Source organism: Apteryx mantelli, chromosome 5, assembly GCF_036417845.1.
Source record: "Apteryx mantelli isolate bAptMan1 chromosome 5, bAptMan1.hap1, whole genome shotgun sequence".
NCBI classification, from domain to species: Eukaryota; Metazoa; Chordata; class Aves; order Apterygiformes; family Apterygidae; genus Apteryx; species Apteryx mantelli.
The window spans coordinates 86,165,544-86,187,376 of NC_089982.1; the positions used below are offsets into that span (position 1 = coordinate 86,165,544).

At 47.6% G+C, this 21,833-nt stretch overlaps 1 protein-coding gene across 5 annotated transcripts in view; it reads left to right on the forward strand.

Annotated features, from left to right (window-relative positions):
- The window catches only part of EXOC6B (exocyst complex component 6B), a 292,943-nt gene that overhangs the window by 129,764 nt on the left and 141,346 nt on the right, over positions 1-21,833 (forward strand). For 4 of the 5 annotated variants that reach the window (XR_010884476.1, XM_067298408.1, XM_067298411.1 and 1 more), the window contains exons 7-8: positions 8,316-8,492; positions 16,237-16,305. Coding sequence is in view for 4 of the 5 variants with exons in the window: in XM_067298408.1 (XP_067154509.1) it covers positions 8,316-8,492; positions 16,237-16,305 (246 nt within the window). In the remaining variant the exon portion in view is untranslated. The remainder of the gene's footprint in view (positions 1-8,315; positions 8,493-16,236; positions 16,306-21,833) is intronic. The other variant, XM_067298409.1, reaches the window with a different exon arrangement.

Here is a 21,833-nt window from a genome sequence, read left to right on the forward strand (position 1 = left end):
AATGCAGTCTTTTCTGACTGGATATCTGGACTGTGGGTCAGATCTTAAGGGTATCTGCTCCCCAGATCTTCCCACATCTGATTTAAGAGACTTATAAGCTGCCTTGTGGACAGGCCAAGGAGTGTTTTGTCCAGGACTCATTGCTCGGGGCTTTATCTTTTCCTTTTATTTAGATGAGTCTTTGTGTGTTCCAGGATAATCGGCACCATCTAAGATAGGTGCTTTGAACACTGCAGTTTCTCAGAATTCTTGTTTTAGTGGGGGGAAAAAAAACAGACCGATAAATGGAAACAAAAGCAGAATCTTGAAAGGAAACTTATCTCCAAAATGCTAGACAAGGCCCAGAGAGAGGGTGTGTGAAACATAGCAGTTTGGGAACTCCCACAGAGAATGGAATAGAAGAGTTTAATTCGAGGCCAGGATATGAGGAATAACACTCTTTTAACTGCATAATTTAAAACAATTTTTGAGGGTCAGTTTGGTCAAGATAAGTAAGTGCAGAGCAGAGACCTGGGAACTGATGAGCTGTCATCCTTGTTCGGTGTCCTGGCGAGTGAGCAGCTCTGCCTCTGTTTCCATTTCTTGACATGTAAAATGGGGTATTAGGCCGAGTGTTTCCAAACATACCAGTAGCTTCGAGAGGCCCATACCCACTAGACAGTGGGAGGGAAAATGAGAGTAAAAACAGTCAGAAATATTGGAATCGGCTTTTCCAACTTTGTTTTGCATGTGTTACTGCAGATTAGGAGCGTGTGGGAGAGCCCTGTACAGCATCAGACTGCAGGTGGTCGCACCTCCAAGCCAAAGCAGCGCTCAGATCTTCAGCCATCAGCAAGTTGACATTGGTTTCTCAAAATACCCATGGGTTATGTTCCCAAAAGCTTCGCAGTCCAACACCCTTTCAACCTTTTGTGAGATGTAATCGGAGACTTCTTTTCGCTGCAAATGGCCATAGGTGTGATCGTTTTGCAACTTCTTTGGGCAAGGCGCGAGATGGGACAGCAACCAGAGGGTTGCCTGCATCTGTCTAAAGGGAGGTGAGGGTTAGACATTGGCACTTGCTGGTGGAGCTGCCTGCAGGCTGTGGTGACCGAGCTTGGGAAATCCCCACGTTGCAGGTGTTAATGCTGGTAGCTGGAGACATCTTCCAGTACTTTCAGATGAAGGGAGAAATTGCCTGGGTTGTTACATTGGCTGCTGGCTGCAGAGCTTAGGTGCTGCTCTCTCATCGCAGGACAGGACCTGAGCAAGAGCGAGTAGTGGGACATTGCGTATTTTCTCAGGCGCTTTAGATCAAAGCCCGAAACTGCCCCTTTACTGTTTCCCTCCCTTCTCCTTCCATGTCCCCTTTTCTTCTGGCTTCGGTCTCTGGGAAAACAGGCCTTTTGTCTGGCTTTTTTCTTTTCAATAGCAGAAAAAGTCTCATCAGAGTCTCATCTGTCTCATCAGAGAGCGTGCTGAAACGAGCACTTGCTTAGAAAACAGTTGCTCGTCCCCGATGCCCGAGGGAGTGGGTAGAGCTAAGGCTTGGTCCTGCCCGGTTGCATCCACGTTGGTTGTCCGGGGATGGGAGGGAAGAGTTGGACCCGTTCACCTGTGAGCGGGTTTGGTTGGGGTCCTCTCGTGGCTCCCCCTGTTCCTGAGGTTAACCGGAAGCCTGGGAGCTCCTGCTGTTGCTTTGAGTCATCATTACGTCTCATCGGGGACAGAGATACCTCTTCGATGTTATATCAAAAGGCAGCATTAAAAAAACAACTAGAGCATAGCGTACACCACTACGTATAGCGGGGGGGTTTGTGCAAAGATAATCAGAACCACTTGAAAAAGCATTTTAAATCGTTGGTGAGGGCTGAGCACAGAATATGCATCGAGCGGCTTCACGGCGAGCGGTGACGCTTTCCTCCGAGCCGGGCTTGTGGGGCATTTGCGACCGATTCAGCGGGGACCCGAATCTCGCAGTTGTCGGGGCCGCGTTCTTTAATGCGTTTGAAATTCCTTGCGGAGCTGTGTTCCTCCTCCTGCTTTTAGCCGCCTTATCTAATTTTCAGCTTCTCCGCTCGGTGTAAATGGGATAAATAAACTTTTTAATCGCGCGGCTGAGCTACTTTTGATGCCTGCGTGCGGATAGCTCGGTCTGGAGGCTGGATCCCACGCAAGTGTAAATCGACGCTTGGCTCAATAAAGGACCTGTTAAAAAATGGCTTTTTGTCTTTTATTATACAGCTGACCTGGAGGACGTGGTTGCCTAACTCCTTTTATCAATGCTAATACGATAAACTTCTTTTTACAGCTGCTAGGAGAGGGGAGTACTGAAGCCTTAATAGCTCATCCTTTTCTCTTAAGTACTGGAGCACAGGAGCGTTTCCAAAGAACATTAGAGGTTTAATGTTTTTTCTTTCTTTCTTTTTTTTTAAATATAAAATTCTGAATTAACCACATTACTCTTTACAGTGAACTCCGAGGATGTAAATAATGCTGACCTTGCCGCGTGGCTAAGGAAAACGAGCAGGAGAGGGGGGATGAAAGGACGAGGCTAAATCACTGCGTGGCAGCAAAAGCAGGGGGAAAATTCCTGGTTCCCAGTCGCCCACTAGATGCCGAAAGCTTGAGCTGAAACTGGTATTTGGGACCCCGCGCTGCAGCATCGCGGCCTGGGTTTTAGCTCCCGAGGAGGAAGGTCATTCCTGGGGAAGGAGGAGAGGGAGGTTGGAGAAACGTCTGCGCTGGGGAGAGCAACGCTTCGAGCCCTCCCTCTCCAAACTGTTTTTTCTAATGGCCAAGATCCCGCAAAACCGCCCTTCTCGGGCCCCTTTTCCTCTGCTGCGGGGGACCTCGGACAAATTGGGTTGTGTGAGAACCGGTTACCGCCGAGCGAGCGGAGAGGCAGAAACTCTTATCGTCTTGACAAGTGCCGGGATTTTAGTTAAAACTCAAAACAGAAGCCGTGTCGGCGTGTTGAGTTTACACCTTGCAATAACAATAGGCGCTTTTATCTGAGCCGAGAGGGGTTTTATAACTTTCAAATGGATCTCTGGCACGGAGCCAGCCGCACTGTCATTTTTTATTAACTTTCCTTTTTTCTTCCCCCGTAGCCAGTCTGCTTTTTGTAATGCTGTTTGAGGAATATGTATTCCATTCCTAGGGATACTGTGAAACAATATTTTAAAGTTCTGTGTCGCAGCCCATTAGAGGGGTCTATAAAACAATCCCAGCAGCAAACGCTCAGTAACTAATCAAAACCACCAAAGCTAACCACAGCGATACTCCAATGCTGTTTAAATAATAAAACTGCTTTTGCCGTGTCTTATCTACCGTCTCATCAGGAAAGAGCTAATTAGATTCTTCGTAAAAGTAAATATTGGCTGTTCATCAGTGGGCGGAGGTGACGGGAGGTAAGACGGGCTCCTTGTCAACATTGGCAAACCAATGGCAAAAAATAAGACAGTCATAAAACCACTAAAAAACCCCTTTGATTTATTTATTTATTTATTTATTTATTTTAAGTGGTTCGCTGTGCAGCTTTCCCTTCTGAAGTACGTGGCTTCTGCAGCTAAAGCTCGGAGGAACCTATGCCCCCTCTGCGAGTCTGCTTGATTCTCCAGCTTGGCAGCACAGGACGTGTTTGCAGATTTTGGGCTCTGTTCGCTTGATCGCAAGCAGTCCTGTTACTGTGCTTAATTCAGCTACTGCTTCTCACTAGTAGGTTACGCCGGTACCCTTAATTTCTCCTGCGATCCGGGCTGCGTGCTTGGTCGTTGGTGGCTAAGCCACGCGAGGGCTTGCGAACGTATAGTTGCGGCTCCAAAATTTAGCCTGGAAAGCAACAATGTGAGGATGGATGGAAAATATTGAGGGGACTAGTGTTTAGGACTCTTGTATGTCGGACTTGACAAAACCCCCCAAAGGTTGAGTGCTTGGCAGAATGGCGTGGAAGTCACGTAATAGAAGCTGATGTTTTGGGAGGGAAAACATGTAATGAAGGTACAAACTACATTTTTTTTTCCCTTTATTATTTTGATCCTCCGTTTTTCAAGAAACAGCAGCTAGAGATTGATCCTTCCGGTTGTATTCAACCAACAAAAGCTACTAACTCGTCAGCTGTAGAAACGAGCAGCAGCTCCTAGATGTCCCTTGACCAGCCAGTGGTCCGGTTGCCACCACAAATGTAGGTCCCTGGCTCAGATCCCTTGCTACCTTGCCAGTTTGGAAGGCTCTGCTTGCTTTCTCCATCGTCCAGCCTGGCCTTGGTGTTACTTCTGGAGGCCATGTGTCGTGTCCCATCAGCGTGGGGTGATCCTGGGCTGCCATGAAGCTGGCCAGCTCGTGTGCTCATCACGTGGGCAAACGAAAATAACTGTGCTTGGAGGGAGTTTCAGCTACGGGAACCCAACGCTTTATGTGTTATTGCTAAATGTAATGTTGGCTATGAGCAGACGTTTGGTTTCTTAACTTCTTTTTTTTTCTTTATGTTGTCACATTAAGCAGAGAGTCAAGAGATTGATAGTCTTGCGTAATAGAGGCAATTTGACAGGATAATAGAAAAACGCATTTGCTTTCATGTAAACCACACCAAAAGGTAAGGGGATTTTTTTTTATTTTATTTTTGTCCCTGGAGGGCTCTTCTCCTCCCTGCAGCCTCATGTTCCCCCATTTTCGGAGGGCACGCTGGAGTGTCGCCTGCGCTTTGATGTGGTTTCCAAAGTGTGCCTCTTCAGTGGGCTCCTGCAGATGCCTTGATGTGAAAGAGAGCATTAAAATCCAACTGCGCCTGCTCTGCAGGTCGTTTTTCATCCTTTGCGCGCCGCGTCGGAGCTCTTGCCGAGCTGCTGGGGAGCGAGACGGCGGCAGGCCTGGGAGCTCCGTGGCCGTTAAGCCCAAATTCCTCCTTAACTGCTTCCTCTGGGCCTCTGCCCCCCGGCTCACTCTTTCTCTCCAGGTGAAACCAAAACCTTGGTGACTTCACCTGAGCCTGCTAAAGTTAACAAAAACTTGATATTTCTCACTTCTGGGTCACTTCAGTCCATGTTGTTTCCTGCTGGGAGAGGGGGTGGCAGGATTCTCCTGTTAATCCCAATTCCTAAAGGTAAAATCTGCCCCTTGTAGGCGAAGTCATTGGGAGCGTCTCTCTGGCTGCTTTTCGTGGATCACTGGGAGGTGGAGCATGTCCTTTTATTTCTTTTTTGCTGTTTCTTTTTCCTGGCAGATCCCCGGGTTTTAATTCAGGTCAGAATTCTTCTGCTGAGAAACTTTGGTTTGTGAACTGAATTAAAACTATGCAATAAAATAAAGGCAAAACACGGGATATGAATTTGGATTTTGAACTCCCTGACCTAGAGCTTTTTCTAGAAGGACAGATTTCCCGGACTGTGGAGTTTCGGTTCAGATCTGTTCTGCCACTCGCCAGACACTGAGCTGCAATGAACTGTTCTTGGCATAGCCGCAGCAGAAGGAAGGTACTAATAGCTTTTGTTTGAAAAGAGATGGGAGAGCAACGTAATTGGTCTTTTGAGACCATGTCTACAAGGTCCTCAGTTGAGACCAAGTCCATGCTCAGCCTAAAATGCTTAATATTATGGACTTCGAGCTCAGACGGCAAAGCTTGCCACCGAGTGCGCCAAGCCAACGGTGGCATCCTTTGGCTGGTTAGTCAAGACTTTTCCTCTCCCAGGACCGCTTTGTTTTCCTCTGTGATCTTGCTACGCTCTGCTTAATGATCTGTTTAAAGTTCAGCGTTTTATGTAAAACTCTGCATTTTCTGATTCTTTTCTTTCTCCTCTTCCTAGAGGAAAAAAGAGATTATATGAATCTGAGAGGTTTTAGTGGGGGCGCTGGGCTTGCTTGTGGTGTACTTCACAGTGGAGTCAGCATTACAACTTCATTACGCTTCAGTTGAGTAACTTATGTCATAAATGGGTGTATCTGAGAGCAGCATCGAGCCTGGGATCTCTTTGTTGTGGGGGCTTCAGGCGGACCAAGCGCTATTCCCCTTTTTGAAGTCCTGATTCTCTTTGGATGATGTTGCAATGGCTTTCTATAGAGTCGTGCCTCTGAAGTTAGCCATTTCTAATGCAGTAAACAGCCCTTTTCCCATTTGCTTAAAGCATTGACGTTGCTAGCGAAATTTGTCTCGAGCAGTGCTAATGCGGACCTTCTCTGCGGCTTTGTTGCAAAAATCCCTATTGTAGAGCCTCATCCTTCAAGAGATCTTTTTATTAAGCCTGCTGGGTAGTCCTGTTGCTTGGCTGTCACTTCTCTTGTATTGAACTTTAGTGATATTACTGCTTTGCAGCCGCTAGAGGTCAAGATTGTGCTACTGCAATTCCTGGTGCAGCGCTGCCCGCCGTCAGCGATACGGGGTTAATCCTGTTATCGATGCTGTGCTCAGCAATTCAGACCCGCTAGGTTGCCTTATGCACACGTGCATGTACAGGGCGAAAGGCAGGTTGCTTACGGAGCAGGAGAGCCCGGGGCATTTTGCAAGGAGAGAGGAGATTTCCATGTAGCGCTTGGCTTTTAATGTTCTTCAGATCCAGAAACTAGAAGCGATCTATCCCCGACGGGATGTTTCTTCCCAAGGAGGGATTTAAAAGGGAGCTGACCTGAAAGAGAGGCTGTCAAAATTCGCTCGTAAATTCTTTTTCTGGGATATTAATAGTGTTTAAAAGCAGATTGTTTTGGTGGTTTACACTCTAGGTAGAGAGCTTGCTTCTTTCTGCAGTTCGGGTGGCAAAAAGCAATTTGTGTTTTTTGGGTTTTGTTTTTTTTTTCTGAGGTCCCACTTGTTTTCACTCTCTGCCGTTTCCATAGCACAATCAGTTCCTGTGTCCCAGCTGCAATCTGAGCTGGCAAAAATTCGTTCAAATCGGTACCTTCATTACTGCTTTCCCATTGTATCCTCGAAAACCTGTCCCTTTTGATTTAGGTTTACCAACCCTTTTCTTCTTTCATAACACCGCTGCAAAAGCAGCGCATAAGCTAGAGGTCGAAAGTCTGGTCTGAGGTGGCTTCGCTGGCGCCGGTACCCGCAACAGGGTTTCTAGGATTCCTTCTTCCATCTAAAGTTAGTCTGTTCCCTTAGTGTGGGTCATGGATGGTCCCTCTGGCCACCTCGCTGGTGTGATGTGCTGCTAGTGGTTGAGCAGTGTGTGTGCGTTAACTGCTGCAGAGGAGCAATCAAACCCTCAGAGACAGGCTCGATTTCGTTTGTATAGGGAATTTGTATAAATATAACGACATATGTGTGTATATATACACACACACACACGTGTGCACGCTTGTATATATTTTATATATCTGCACTATCTAAAATGACTGCTTTTTAGAAAGGCATCTGGATGATTTCCATACATCTTTCTCTCTTTCTATATATATGAATAGGGGGGAGATTCTATAAATCTGTGTGCATGTATCGATATAAATTTGAGGTTTCCAGAGTGTTTATTTTCTACATACAGCAATGTACAGAACCAGTTAACTTGTTGGCCCAACCTTTTCTCCTTGTGTTAGACATGGTTTTTGCGCCTGGAGTTCGAATGGTGCCTGTATGCCGTTCCCCCTCCTTGCACTTCAGCTTGAACTTCTTGGTCAACTCTCTTGGAAAATTGGGGCTAGACGATTTTCCTTTTGGATACTGGGCTTGCTAGCCTTGAGGAAGCCAACAGGAGGTTTTGTAGCAGAGCACGTCTACTAACCGCTCCTGGGAGCAAAACCCAAAGGCGAGGAGTAGGTGTTAACGGTGGCACGAGAGAGCTCCGCTGAGCCCGCGTGCTGCGTTCCCTGCATCCCGGTGGCTCTCCCAGTGAGAGCATTTGGGTTGAATACCTCTTACGGATCGCTCTGTAAACAAGCACCGTACAATTAAGATCTGGGGTACCGCAAAAATGCTTTCAGGAACCTCTGGGGTCCAGATGTGGAGTGTTTTGTGCTGACACGGGTTGAAAAGAGAGGAACAAATCCAACAGTTAAGTAGGTCCTTTAATTTAGCCTGTGACAGTCACCACATGGCCTATGGGCTAATATTTCTGCATCTGCGCTGTAAATAGATCAATATGGCAGTACGATGGGTTTGGCATTTTGATTTGTGAAGAGTCAGAATATTGTTTGTGTTGTTGCATAATCGCTGAAATGGTTTTGAAATGAATCTTCTGTTTCTCTGGAATATCTGGGTTAGGAAAAACATAACATCTCTAAGTTCCATTAAGTGTGTGTTTTATTTTGCCTCATTTGTCGTAGTTCATGACTGATTGCATCTTTTGGCTGAAAAAATACGAGTCCGAGGATGCTATCGTAAAACGTGAAATCTGCTTTTTTTCTAGGCACAGCAGCAAAGAAACCTGGACAATATTGTATCACAGCATCCCAGGATAAGTGGCGGAAAGAAGTCCAAGAAAGAAGTCTGTGCAAGCTCAGATTTGGAGGTAAAAAACACTAGCCCCATGTCTGAGCAGGATTCGGGTATCCTGGATGTTGAAGATGAGGATGAGGATGAAGAGGTAACTGTATAACATCAAATCCAGGAGGACAGCTTGGGGATGACTTGAGTGTGTCAAAGAGTGTTTGCACCTAGCTCAGCTGTGCATGTTTTCATGCAACTTATTGTAAAGATGTAGAATAGATTGGGTAGTTGTTGGGTGGCTTTTAGTCTTGGGTCACTTTACACTCTTGCCCGTATTCTTGTTGGCGGGCTCAGCAGAGCTCCGTACACTGTTATACGAGTATTACATGAAAACGAGCCTATGTGTTCTGTCCTACAGGCCTTCTTCTAGCTCAGGGGCTGTGCTTTGGTGGCCTTTGCTCACTTGGGAAGGCAATCTGGTATCTATCCTGAGCCATTTAAAAGAAGAAAAAATGCCACATAGTGTGCGAGATGCTTGGCCTCTTCTGCAGAACGTGTGTGTTCGTGACAGATGCACGTTCTCTGTGCTGCAAAGGCCTGGATTTGGACAGAACGTTTTAATGCGTTTTTAATCCCTTGATGTGTGCAGAATGCATTGCCGCTCTGCTCAGTACGGAGGCTCAATCCCCAATATAAAAATATCTATAGGAGAGAGAGTGTGTTGGTGTGTGAGAAACATATTGTCTTTCCTACCCCTCGTCCCGGGTCCCAGAGTGCGGTCTCTGTGCTGCTGCTTCCTCAGATTGGCTGTTTTCCCAGCTATAATTTCCATACCTTCTTAGCCATTACAGTATGCCAGTGCCTTTCACTAATAAATGCTAAGCATAACCTCTCTCGTGCTGTTCCTTGCTCTTTCTAGAGAATAAAGTATATAGCGGAACATCTTGGATTTGTAGCACTTAAAATGCAAACTAGTCCCGTCACTGTGCATTTCAGGAACGGCAGTTCAGAGGAACATGGATATAGGGCACAAGGTGTTGAGCTTTTTTGATGTGTTCTCTCATTTCATGCTATATAGTCTCGCGTTGGCCGTTTGGGAAAGTTTTCTCTGCCACGCTACATGGTTTTTCTCTTACTGTGGAAGCATCTGTTACGTCAGGAGAATGGTAGTTTTCTCGTACAACCTGTAACTGAATCGGGTTGTCTCTGCAGCCCTGGGCTGACAGTCTATGACCATCCACGGAAGAGGATGAAAAACAAGTTTCTAATGTTTGCAGTAGCTTGGGTCATCCCATATGGGTCTGTGCTCGTAGTCTGCCTTTTCCCCCATGGTGATCTTTCTTTCCTCTTGATCTCTGCTGTACTTGCAGAGCAGACAGAGGAGATCACCGCTTTCTTCGCAGTGACCAAACTAGGGTACAGCTCAGACCCCCTCGTGCTGCACTGAAACCATCGGGGTGTGATACTTCTACGTCAAAATGGAAATAGAGCAGAAGTTAAAAACGAGTAGGAAGGGCACGTTTTTGGAAAACAAATATTGATCTGAGTATATCTGGTTTAATACTTTCCTGGAAAGGAAAAATTCTGGTTCTTTGAATAGTTCTTGTTCCATCTCACTCTAAAAATCTCTCTCTTGCTTTGAAGTGAATTCTCCCCGAATTAGCTGCTTGAAATGTGGAGTTACTTGCTGCAGTGTATGTAAAGTTTGAGTCTAATTAGAACTGAAAGATGCAAACATTAAGAGGCAAAGCGTTGTTTTTAAGACAATAATTTTTACAGTGCGGTTGGGAGAAATCTCTTAATGCAGTTTATCAAACCATTAACTAGTCTCTAAGTGGATGAAGTCCCATGTCTTGGCACGTGTAAAGCCAGACTGGTAGTAAGCCAGTAAACTTAGAGTAAGGATTAATCCTTCGCTGATAAGAGTGCAAAGTCTTCTTCAGTCATTAGAGCGCTTGGTGGTTAGAGGTGCTTGATGGCCCGTTGGTGTGTCAGCCCAAGAAGGCCACCACCAAGAAGGCCATGGGTTTACCCCGGCAGTGGAGCGATGCCCTTGGGAAGCCCAAGAGCGCGTTCGGCCGGGAGGAGCTGCTGTCCTTGGTGATGAAATCGGTGGTGAGGCAGCAGCGTGCCTGGGGGGAGCACGGAGGCAAACAGCAGAGGTTAACGTCTTCTCGTGGAAAACCGCTCGTCTTCTCATGGAAAACCGCTCGTTTGCTAGCACAGCTGGGCCTCTCGTCTCGAATGGAAGCACACTGAAACAGCCGTTAAACCTAAAGGAGTGTTAGGTGTGTAAAATGGTAATGCTGGACCCTTTGGTAAGGGTTTGCTAAAGTTACAGGCCAGTTGCAGAATTGTTTTCTGTGGTTGACAGATTCATTCCAAGCTTTTCCTCTTGTAGTATGACTTCTCCTTCTGATTACCTTGTCTGTTCAGTGATAATAGGCAGACTTAGGATCTTACTAATAGGGAATTTGAGTCTCCAAAACTAAGTTCAATTCACTAAAATTGTTAGGGTTAAGCATCCCGAGGGCAAGGGAATTGTATCACATTTTGTATCCAGCCATCATGTTGTGGAGCTCTGAAAGCTGTATGATCTTAGAGGAACAGTACTGCTACAGGTGGGCACATGTTGTTTCCTGTGTTTAGTCCCTCTGACACAAGATTGCTGAGGCTTATATTTCCCTGGGAAATATGGAATACTGCTAACAAGAATGCCTGGAGAAGGAAACGACAGCCCTTGGAAAATAAAGTCGGTAGACAAGTAAAGAAATGATCTGAAAGTATTCAAGGATGGCAGTCATAACCGTTCCTGGTCACCTGGCTCAGCAGAAGGTGCCAACCAGTAACCCCAAGTCTCTGTTTGAAAGACAGCAGTGACTGCTGGCTGAATATGGAAGGGAAGAGTGGAGGGTGAGCTCCGCATCTACTCCTGCTCAGGGCTGAAGACAGGATTGTCCCAGCTGGTGCTTCTGATTCAAGCTTTTGGGAGGAGAGAGCTGCTGATCCCGGTATATAGGCCAGCCAGCTCTGGACCAAGTGGGAGAAGTATTTTTTCCTCTAGCAAATGTCTGAGGCCCCTCAGTAGGCTGCTTTTGGAGTTCCCCAGCTTGGCTGGGTAGACTAAGGGTCCTGTGATTCCTCACCCATATGGAGCAATCTCTTCATCCCTGCAGCAAAATTCCCAGGACAAGCGGTGCAAGGGAATAAAGAGCAAAAGTTTTGCTTATGCTGTTAGGTGTATTCTAATACCGATCGTGCTCTCCTTTGGAATAGTTTAAGAGAGCTCTGCCAGCTGCCTTCAAAAGAAGCAATGTGAGGCATGGTTCATTAGAGTTCTCCAATTTGGAGACATTATGGTCCAGACTTACCCACCTGACGTATGGACGCCTCACTGAGGTAGGAGCTCTCTGCATAACCGGAGTAAGGGAGTGGGCACAGCTGTAGGTGATGCATCTTACTGAAGGTCTGAGTCTCTTACTGAAAGCCTGATATCTTTCTGATGTTCTAGCTGCTTAAAGTTAAGAAGAGTGGATCTTGGCCTTCAAACAGAAGCGGAGGACTTGCAGGTATCCTCTATGCTTTTGGAGACTAGATGATTTCCTCAAAGAAACTGAAAAACATCTACTCTCCTAGTGAATCATGGAAGTTGGAAAGGACCTCTGCAAGTCTCTAGTTCAACCTCCTGCTTTAAGCAGGACTATCAATAACATGAGACTGGTTCAGCTATAGCTTAATTTAGCTGTTTTTTGAAATCCTGCAAGAATGGAGATTCCTCACAATTTTAGGCATCCTGTTGGGGCTCGGCACAGCTGTCCACATTCCTTGTGCTAACACGAAGCTTAGCATCAGAGCAGGCTGGCGGAGGGGATATAGTGAGACCCAAGGTCCTGAAGTCTTCACTTGACCAGGTTTTGGGGTTTGGTTTTTCTTCTACCTTATGCATGAGCTGCTTTGCAGTGCAAGGTGAAAGTGAGTTGGGAGAAGGTTTGAGTTCAGTTTCTGTGAATGTCAAGTTTCTGAAGGAGGATCTCCATTTTACAGCGAGGAGGCCCTCTGTTCTGCTTGGGCCAGCTGTACCCCTTTCTAGTAAAAAAGCATCTAGGAAAAATACAAAGTTTGTCCAGAGTCTTCTGATTTTCAGTGACTTTTCTTATTTGATTTTGTTGAGCGTGTCAGGACAAACCCACCTGTAACCTGCCACAGTTTTGTGTTGTCCCCCGAAAAGGACCTGCCGGGTGTCTGTGGAGCAGTTGGTTCGAAGTGGACTCCCTGGTGCTCCCCTGTGGGAGAGGGGGAATTTTAAGGAAGAACAGCATGCTTCAGAATAACGGCTACTCCCTTGTCGTTGAAGAAGAAATCACGAAAGTGCAGCCAGCCTCATATTTGGCAGAGCAGCTTGGCAGTCAGGATATCAGCAGGTGTGAGTCAGAGCTGAAGCTCATCAAACTTCTGGCAGTCTTTCGGTTGACCTGGCTGTAGGAATCATTCTCTACATGACATAATAGATTTATTCAATTTTTGGGAGCTAGAGCAGGGACCCCAGGGAGCCCTCTGGACTTTCCCAGATGAATGGGCCTTGTTAGGTGCCATCAGCCTTCACCTTTCCTTGCTTGCACTAGTAATTATGCAAAAAACATGTTGGAAGCTGTGAGAACCCTCTCTCTTTCCAGACGAAGCTGTTTCCCTGTTGTCTCTAACACCAGCCAGAATGAGCTCAGATAGTCTGGCAGGACGCTCTCGCCAGGTCCAGCATTACGCTGTTTCGAGCATCCTCTTGACCTTGGGAATAGATTCAGGGCTTTTTCCCCCTGAGGTTAAGTGGTGGCGTGCACTAGAGCAGTCAGAGGACACTGAGACCAGGAGGGGTGCAGCAAGCCCACAGCGCGATTTGTCCCCTACGTCCGTTCAGCGCGGGATAAAACTCATCGCAGCCGCTAGTACCGGAGCGCTCCGATGGGATTCGCTGAAGCTGTGCACAAGCAGGACTGCTTCCAACCGCAGAGGTCAACAGGCTCATTCTGCACTGGAAGAACGTGCAAAGAGACCCCACCTGCTCCTTCGGACTTGAGCCTTTGTGGACACCCCTGATCCTGCAGCTGCACTTTCACCTGCCTCTGGGCATCTACGTACTTAAATCAATGGGCCCATGAGTTAGTCCATAAAACACCTCTCTAGAATTCCTAGTATTGCACTGTGGATTTTTTTTTTCCTCGCTGAAACGGGGCAAGCATATTTGCGTCTGTGTCACATCTTTACATCAAAAAGCGACAAGGATCATAGGTTCAAGCCATTGTATCACAAATTTGCCTAAAATCGGGTCAGAGCATCCCTTAGCTCTGAGACCGCGACGGAGAACTTGCGCTGAAAACCTGTCTTCCATGGGTTAAATTTGCTAGAATCCGTGTTTAACCCAACTTGAAAGCCTCTTTCCGAAGGGAGAGGGTTCAGCTGCTCGGAGCCTGGCGGGTCTGCCTGGGCTCCCGGTACCAGCAACGTGCCAGATGTGCAGTTGGGGAACGAGGCTCGTGACGCTGATGTTTGTGGAATGGGAAAAATTAGGAGAAGATGAATACGTTCTCTGTTCTACAAATTAAAAGCAAAAAGATTAGGCTGAAGCGCAGCTGTCAGGGGAGTAGCCGTTCTGCTGTTGAGGAGGCTCTAGCTCTAATTTCATTGCCAACTTTCAAAAATCAAAGTGTTGAGTTGGTTTTTTTTTTTTCCTTTGAACAGTGGTAGTGCAGCTTTTGCTAAGAAAATTGAGTAGCTCCTAAAAGGGAGCTAAGCCTGAGTGTGACTATGTGGAGGAGATGGTCTGTTCTTTTCCTTAAAAATACGCTGTCGGTTTGCATCCTGCGTAAAATCTTTTTGATCACCTGGGTGCACGTCTTTTCGTTCAGTGGAAGTGCTCCAGGGTTTGCGCATCCGTGTCTGATAGTGTTTTAACTAGATTAACAATTTAAAAATTGTTAATGTCTCCGGGAGATTAATTTTGCAGAATAGACCAGGATGTTTTGTGTGTTTGGGGGGGGGGGGCGGCTTAAAAGTCTTTGCAGAAGATCAGAGCCTGTGAAAATGTTGCTGTCTGCTTTGAAAGGATTTCGCTGAGGCGGTGAAGTCCATTTCTGGCAATCGCTCGATTGCACAAATCTTTATCAAACGTATTTCTCTGGGGACTGTCTTCAACTACTGCCCAAAACCCAAGAGGAGCAAAAAAGTTTGATCCTAAATTCCAGTTCATAGAAAAACATCGTCCGCTTTGATGGTATTGTGAAGAGACGACAGATGTCCCCTCCCTCGGAGGAAGACGGGACGGACTTGGGGTTTGTCCCGTCTGCGTTGCTGGCGCTGATGGTGGTCGCCGGACGATGGCTTGGTCGAGCGTGCAACCATCCTTCTCCGCATGCTTCTGTGATCTCCAGCCGTTTGGCATTCGGTGACTTCTGAGCCAAAAGTATTTTACAGTTTTACCAGCTGGAGACCAATTGTGCTTAATGCTGGGGGAACAGAGCAGGGCAAAAGCTGTGTTTGGAGCAGTCGGCAAGCTGAACGAAATCTGGATTGGGAGCTATGGAGGGAACCTTAGAAGAGCTGGGAGGCTGCGCATGCAAAAGGAGTGAGCAAGAAGACGTGATAAACCTGACGGCAACACAGCAAAACTGCTGCTGAGTGTTTGCAATCGTCGGATTTGCTCTTTCTTTTAAAAGATGTGCGCAAGAGATGTTAGCGAGACCGGTAGCGTGTGCAAGATGAGCGGTGCGTGCGGTTCACCTTGAACCTCAGGCCGGGGCCTGTTTTATGAAAGGAAGGAAAGGAGAGCTTAACAAGACGGACGGACGGGTTTCCTTGCGTGCAGGGGGCTCTTTAACAGCTCCGACTTCTCGCCGTGCAGGAGGCTTTTCGCAAAATCCCTTGCTTGCCCTTTGCAAGCCTCAACTTCTGCACTCCCTGCTTGGGGCTGCTGCTTGGGATGAGGAGGACCACTCGCCCCCGGCGCTCGGGCAGTGTTGGTTGGGACTTGCACGCCCTACTCCAGCCAGAAACTTCTCCCTGCTTCATCCTACCTCCTTTTGAGCAGAAATGCCTCTTAAGCGTAATTAGAAATGTTTAAACTAAACATGTTTCCCAGGCCTGTCCATTGGTGCCTTTCATCTTGCTCCCCTTTTTTCCACTGCGTGTCAACAGAACACTCCCCTCCTCGCTGCCTTTTGGAGGAGGAGGAGGAGGAGGGTTGCTTTAGCTTTATGCCGTGGCCAACAAGCTGAACACCCTGCTGACTTGAACGTCTCCAAAGGACCCAGGCTTCTTGTATGCAAATCTCTTCTCTGATCTTCCTCCCTCCTTCCCACCCTCCAAAACTGTGCTTCCTTGTCCCTGTGTGAGATTCACTGTGTTGTTGAGAGATGAAGTCTGTGTGGCTTTTGTGTTAAAAAAAAAAAAAAAAAAAGAAAAAAAAAAGAAAAAAAAGAGTAGAATTCATGCTTTTAAAGAAATCAGACTAGAAATCTGGAGAATAAGAGTTTTTACTGTTGCATAAGTACCAGGACAGCTTCCGCCAGGACGCTTGAACTCGCACTTAAGCCTATGGTCAAAATTAAATCTCTTGCATCTCTGCTGAGGCGGCTAACCCAGGGCCAAATGGTACAATAGAATTTCTTAGGGGAGCCTAGATGGAGTGAGAGTGAGATTAAATGAAATTTTCCTGCTTTGAGAGCCTTTAAAAATGTAAATATAGACGAATAAAATAGAGATCAATAACTACTCTTAATTTTACATACCTGAAATTCCTGATATTGCGCTCTGTCAGACTTGCATGCATTAGAGTTACACTTAGCTATGTGAGTTCTGCATATTTAATGCTGATTCTGTGTATTTAATGCTGATCTCCTGCCGTCTTTTAGGTGCCTGGGGCTCAGGATTTGGTGGACTTCTCCCCCGTGTACCGGTGCCTGCACATATACTCTGTGCTGGTAAGTCTGAGCGTCTTGCGAGTACGGTGCTGACACTGGATTTTGTCCGCAACCGGACGACTGAGTGCTGCTCCTCCTGTCAATGTTGCCTGCAAGGAAGCGCTTGCAAAATATGTATTTATGTTAGCCTGGTTGTGAAGTGCGTTACCTGAAGTGAAAAATAGGCCTGTGCCTACAGTGGTGGATAGATTTGGGTGAAAAAACCCACAGCTGCTTTACATGGCACAGGCCACAGAAATAGAAAAGGATATTTTTTTGCAGCTGTTGTAGACTCTGGGTTTATAATAGGCCAAATACATATTTCTTGCTTGTATAGTTTCCCTGAAAGAATTCCCCTTTACCCACAAAAACTTCAGTATTCAGTGCAAATTGGGGAATTGAGGAGAAGTTTTAGATGTTTTGTTTGTTACAGTTAAGAGAAATTCTCCAGTCTTCAAACACTATTTGAGAGGATCCTGTTTGACGGGCTGAGATTTGCTCCTGTCCAACAAAATCCACCATTTTACTGTATCGGTTTCAATTTTCCAGTAATTAGGCTTTTTTGTTGTTTTTTTTTTCCTTTGAGTGCACTGAAAAATATGGCTAAACTGAAAGTGCTCTCTGCTGGCGTTGACGTACTGCTCGTGCAGTTGCATGCTAAGTGTGCGGCTCTGAATGTCGTTATATTCCCGAGAGCTCATCAGGAGGTTTCCCATCTCCGGTGATATAGGCTGCTAGATTAACCGGGTTTCTTTCCAGGCGTTCTGAGTACGCAGAACATTGATTTTTATGTATTTATTGACAGCAAAGGCAGGTGACCCTCGTGGGTTACGCTTCAACCTTCACTGCAGCTCTTAATTTCTAAGGCTCCCACAGCAGCGCGTGAGCCTTGCGGCCTCCAAGTCTTGCAGACCCGAAGAACGTGTGCGTCTCTTCTTTAACGTTAGCACCTACGTCTTCTGGAGCAGAGATGTTCTGGAGGGCTCTTCTCCTGCGGTTGAGCAATCCGAGGCCCAGGCAGGCTGTGAAAGGAGGACTCGCTTCAGCAGCTTTCCTCCCTTGCCGCCGTGGAGCCAAGCTCGTGCGGGAATTACTCCTAAGGCGCTTCTAAAGCCAGTCTCTCCAGCGGCGCGTGCAAATGAGTTTGCAAACAGGGGGGAAGAATCGTCATAAAAACATCTACGCGAGATCGCTTCGCGTCTTTGTCCGTTAATAATTTTGTAATTTGACTGCGCGGCTGCGGTACTTTACTGGATCGAAAGAGCGGACCTACCCCGAGCGCGTTCCTCCGTTTACCCGGGACGAGACGCCCCGCTGCAGGGGGCCGCTGGAAGCCCGTTTGGGGCAACGCGCTCGCGGGAGGTTACGGCTGCTCCGCGGCGCTTTGGGCATTTCGGAGCGTCGCTCGGTTTGGAGGAACCTGGGTGAGGAACGGGTCTAACGCAAACGGGATTAGGGGTTCTGCTTACGGGAAGGAAGAAGAGTTTTCACTGGTGAATATAAGGTTTTTTGGGTTGTTTTTGCATTTGAAAATATAAGGCAGAGCTCTAAAGAAGGCGCGCGGGTGAGACGGGAACAGGAGGGCAGGGGAAAGGGCTCCTCGAAAAGAGAAAACTGCCCTTTTCCTGACCCGCGGTCGAACGCCGACCCGGCTGCCGAGGCCCGGCTTGCGCCGAACGACGTCGGCGATCCCGCGGGCAGCGCGGGAAAGGGCCGGGCGGGCGGAAGGATCATAATGTAATAGGTACCGAGGAAAAAAAAAAAAGAAAAGAAAAGAAAAACCCAACAACAACAACAAAAAACCCCCAACCCGACCACCCTAATATTTGTCATTTACAATAGCGTTATCTACGCGCTCGGCCTGCAGTTAAGAAGGCCCGCGTTGAATAAACACGGGGATATTTATTATTTTTAGCGAAGCCGACCTCCCGGTCACCTCGGTTTTATGGCCGCGCTGCCGCTGCGTTCCCAAAGGAGGGTTTGCGAAGCGCCGCTGCTCCGCGGCGCCCTTATCAGCGGGGCAGGAGTTCAGGCATTGTGCGCGCGGGTCGGCGGGCGGTCACGGGCCCGCGGCCCGCCGGGGCCAGGCACCTGCAGATCCTTCCGCCGGCAGCCACGGCGAAGGGCAGGCGCGAGCAGGCACCGCCGCGCTGCCGGGAAGCGCTGAACTCCCGCAGGAAGGGCAGAGCCGGGGGAAAGAAAGTGAAGGCGGGTCAGGCGGCGGTTAAGGGGGAGCCGGGCCTCGGCCGCGGAGGTGCTGCGCGCCGGCCGGAGGCGGCTTCGCGGGCCCGGTCCTCAGCAATGCCTTTAAAACGTACTGTTTTGTTTTGTTTTGTTTTGTTTTTATTTTTATTTTTTATATTTTATTTTATTTTATTTTTAATTTTATTTTACTTTTATTTTTCATTTTTTATTTTATTTCATTTTTATTTTATTTCTTTTTTCTTTTTTTAAATATTTTCTTTTCCTTTACTTTCCTTTACTTTCCTTTACTTTCCTTTACTTTCCTTTACTTTCCTTTACTTTCCTTTACTTTCCTTTACTTTCCTTTACTTTCACTTTTCTTTTTTTACTTTCTTTACTTTTACTTTTCTTTTTTTACTTTCTTTACTTTTACTTTTCTTTTTTTACTTTCTTTCTTTTACTTTTTTTACTTTTTCTTTTACTTTTTTTACTTTTTCTTTTACTTTTCTTTTTTTACTTTTTCTTTTACTTTTCTTTTTCTTTTTTTACTTTTCTTTTTTACTTTCCTTTCTTTTACTTTTCTTTTTTACTTTCCTTTCTTTTACTTTCTTGCAAGATGTAGCTGGCTAACGGTGTCCCGAGGACACATTTGCCAGGAATATTTGCCGCACATACGTACTTTACGCGTCCCCGCAGCCGTGCGCGTGGCACGAGCCGCCCTCTCTCGAACGGCCCTTAACGCGGTGGCGGCGGCCGTTGGGGTTCGTGGCACCGCGCCGCGGCCGGTAGCTGCTCTTCTCGGTTGGGCCAAGTCGGTGGCCGGGTGAGCTCGAACCCCCAAACGCACCTCGCCGCTCGCCGGGCATCGCGCCTGCCGCTGCCCCAGTTAACCGGGGCGGCTGGTGAAAGTGCTAATATTATTATTATATATAAAGAAGAAGCAAGACTATTGCAGCGCAGCGATTTTTGCCGTTTGCTGCCTTTATCTTTTACGTTGCCTTCAACCAGAGCGTGCGCTTTGATCGATAGCCAAAATAAATCGGGGGAGGCGAGGTTTGGGCCGGCCGGTTTATTGGCCGGAGCATCCGAACAGCCGTTCGGAGCCTGGTATTCCCAGGCCAAGACGCGGAGCTGCTTTGCTTTGCATAACAGCAAATGAAAAGTGGTTTTTGTTTCATGTCTCCCTGCCCCAAGTCGGAGCGAGCCGGGGAGCGAGCGACAAGCGGAAAGGCAACGGAGAGGCCCGGGAGCCGGGGCGGCTCGTGCCCGGGGCGTGCCGGAGGAGCTGCTGGCGATTCAAGCCGCTCGAGCTCCTGCTTCAGCCCGTGCCGTTGCCTGTCGGTGCTCAGTTAGGGGTTTTTTAACTTCACGCGAATGGGTTTTCCCGTTACTTTGAGGTTCTGAGCACGTTGGGGGAAGATGCTGGGATTGGCACTCCCAGCTCTTTGATCTCGGCTACAAAGGGGTCGATTTAGGGCAAAGAAAAAGTGTCCAAAAAAATAATAATAATAAAAAAAAAAGCGAACAGAAGCTGATGTAAATACAGCCTTAAAACTGCAGCTACCTCTCAGTTAATGAGGTATTTCTGGAAAATCGCAGAGCTGGATGATTTAGATAAATGGTAGTTGAGATGTATTTACTATACATCTCTCATATCTTGCCATTGCCATTTCTGTCTGCTGTGTTGCTCTGCCCAAAGCCTCTCTAACCCGAAAGCTGCTTTGATGCATTAGGAAAGGTAAGAAAACGTACAACAAATAAAAATCATCTCTCTTAAAAGCAGTGCGCTTAGAAACTTTTTGAAGCTGCCGTATGAAAAATAGACGCGTTTTGTTTAGACTTACTCTCTTACTATGTTACCGCTCGCCCGTCGGAGCCATAAATACGACGTTCGTGTTTTATATCTCTGTTCCTCCGAGCTCTGCAGAAGCAGCGCGGCCTCGGGAGGAGAAAGCAGGGGTTGAAGCTGGTGGTTGGGGCGACCAGGGCCACCGCGGTGGTGGGCGAGCAGGTCAGCAGCCGACCTGTGAAGCCGCCGGGCTGCCCCAGCCCCTGCACCGAAACGGTCGCTCGCCGTTAACGGGGGCAAACGAGGGAAGTTCTTCTTTCGAGGGGCCAGAACGTCTCTTGCAGGAACCGCAACTCAAAGAACAACAACTCCCCACTCTCCCTTTCGCGGGAAAAGTTGCTCTTCTGCCGTCGGTAACGGCCCTTATTTCTTTTATTTGCTACCGAAAGGCGAGCTGCGCCCTGGAAAGCCTGTGGCTGGCTCCTGTTTTTTTTGAGATTGGGGTTGTAAAGTTTCTTTCCTCCGCGTCCTTGGGAACTTAAACAGTTTGAACTTTGCTTGGGGCGGGCGGGGGGAGAGAAGAGTGGAAAACTTTCCTTCTCGAAGGCTCTGGTAACTCCTTGTTCATCTCCGACACTTTGCAGCTTGTCCCATCGCTCTGTCCTGGCGTATCTCACTGTCTGCTGACTTGGCTGACCCGCGGGTGCCTGCTGCGGCGAGATAGCTATAAACACCGCCCTGAGATCATAGGGGAAGGCTGAGGGTGAGCCACTTTGTGCACGGGGTTGATAAGGACGCAGGAAAAGCCATTAGAGCGAACCGGTGTCAGTGACCTGCGATAACCGTTCTGTACTACGTGCTAATGGGCCCCGGGGTAGCGGGTCTGTCTGGAGTGGCAATAGATTTAACTTTTGTAATTGTCATATTGCTCTTTTAACCCCGTGACCTTGTTACCCATGAGAAAACCACTTGGCTCCGATCAAAGAAGCAGCAAAGAAATCAGTGTTCATTCTAAGCTGGCTAGATATGATCACAGGCAGCCAGCCGTGCTTCTTAAAATACTCGGTTTGGAAAACAGGCGTGTTGACTGCGTTGACTCCTGCAATAGCCTGGGCGCAGACTTCTCGTCCCCTGGAGCTAGGAGCAGAGCTGTGCTTTCCCAGGGCTTTACAAAACTCAGCCCAGTCGCTTGTGGCTTTACTCACGGCAAATGTCCTGCTATTTTACATTTATTATTGATCTCGTTGTGGTCCACTCAGTTCCCCATTCCAGTCTTAGCGGCTGAAATAAGAGGCTGACTCTGTTAGTCCTGACCGCAGGAACTGTACTGCATCTCTTCAGTACTTTGTAGAAATACTGCATTTCATTTGGGCTGGATGGGACCTCGGGAGGTCTCTAGTCCAACCTCCTGCTCTCAAAGCAGGTTGTCTGCGAGATCAGACCCGGTTGCTCAGGGCTTTGTCCAGTCTGGTCTTGGAAACCTCTGAGGACAGAGACTGCAGAACCTCTCTGGGCAGCCCGTTCCACCGCGTGACCTCCTCAGAGGTATTGAAGACAGCTGTTAGGTCCTCCTGAA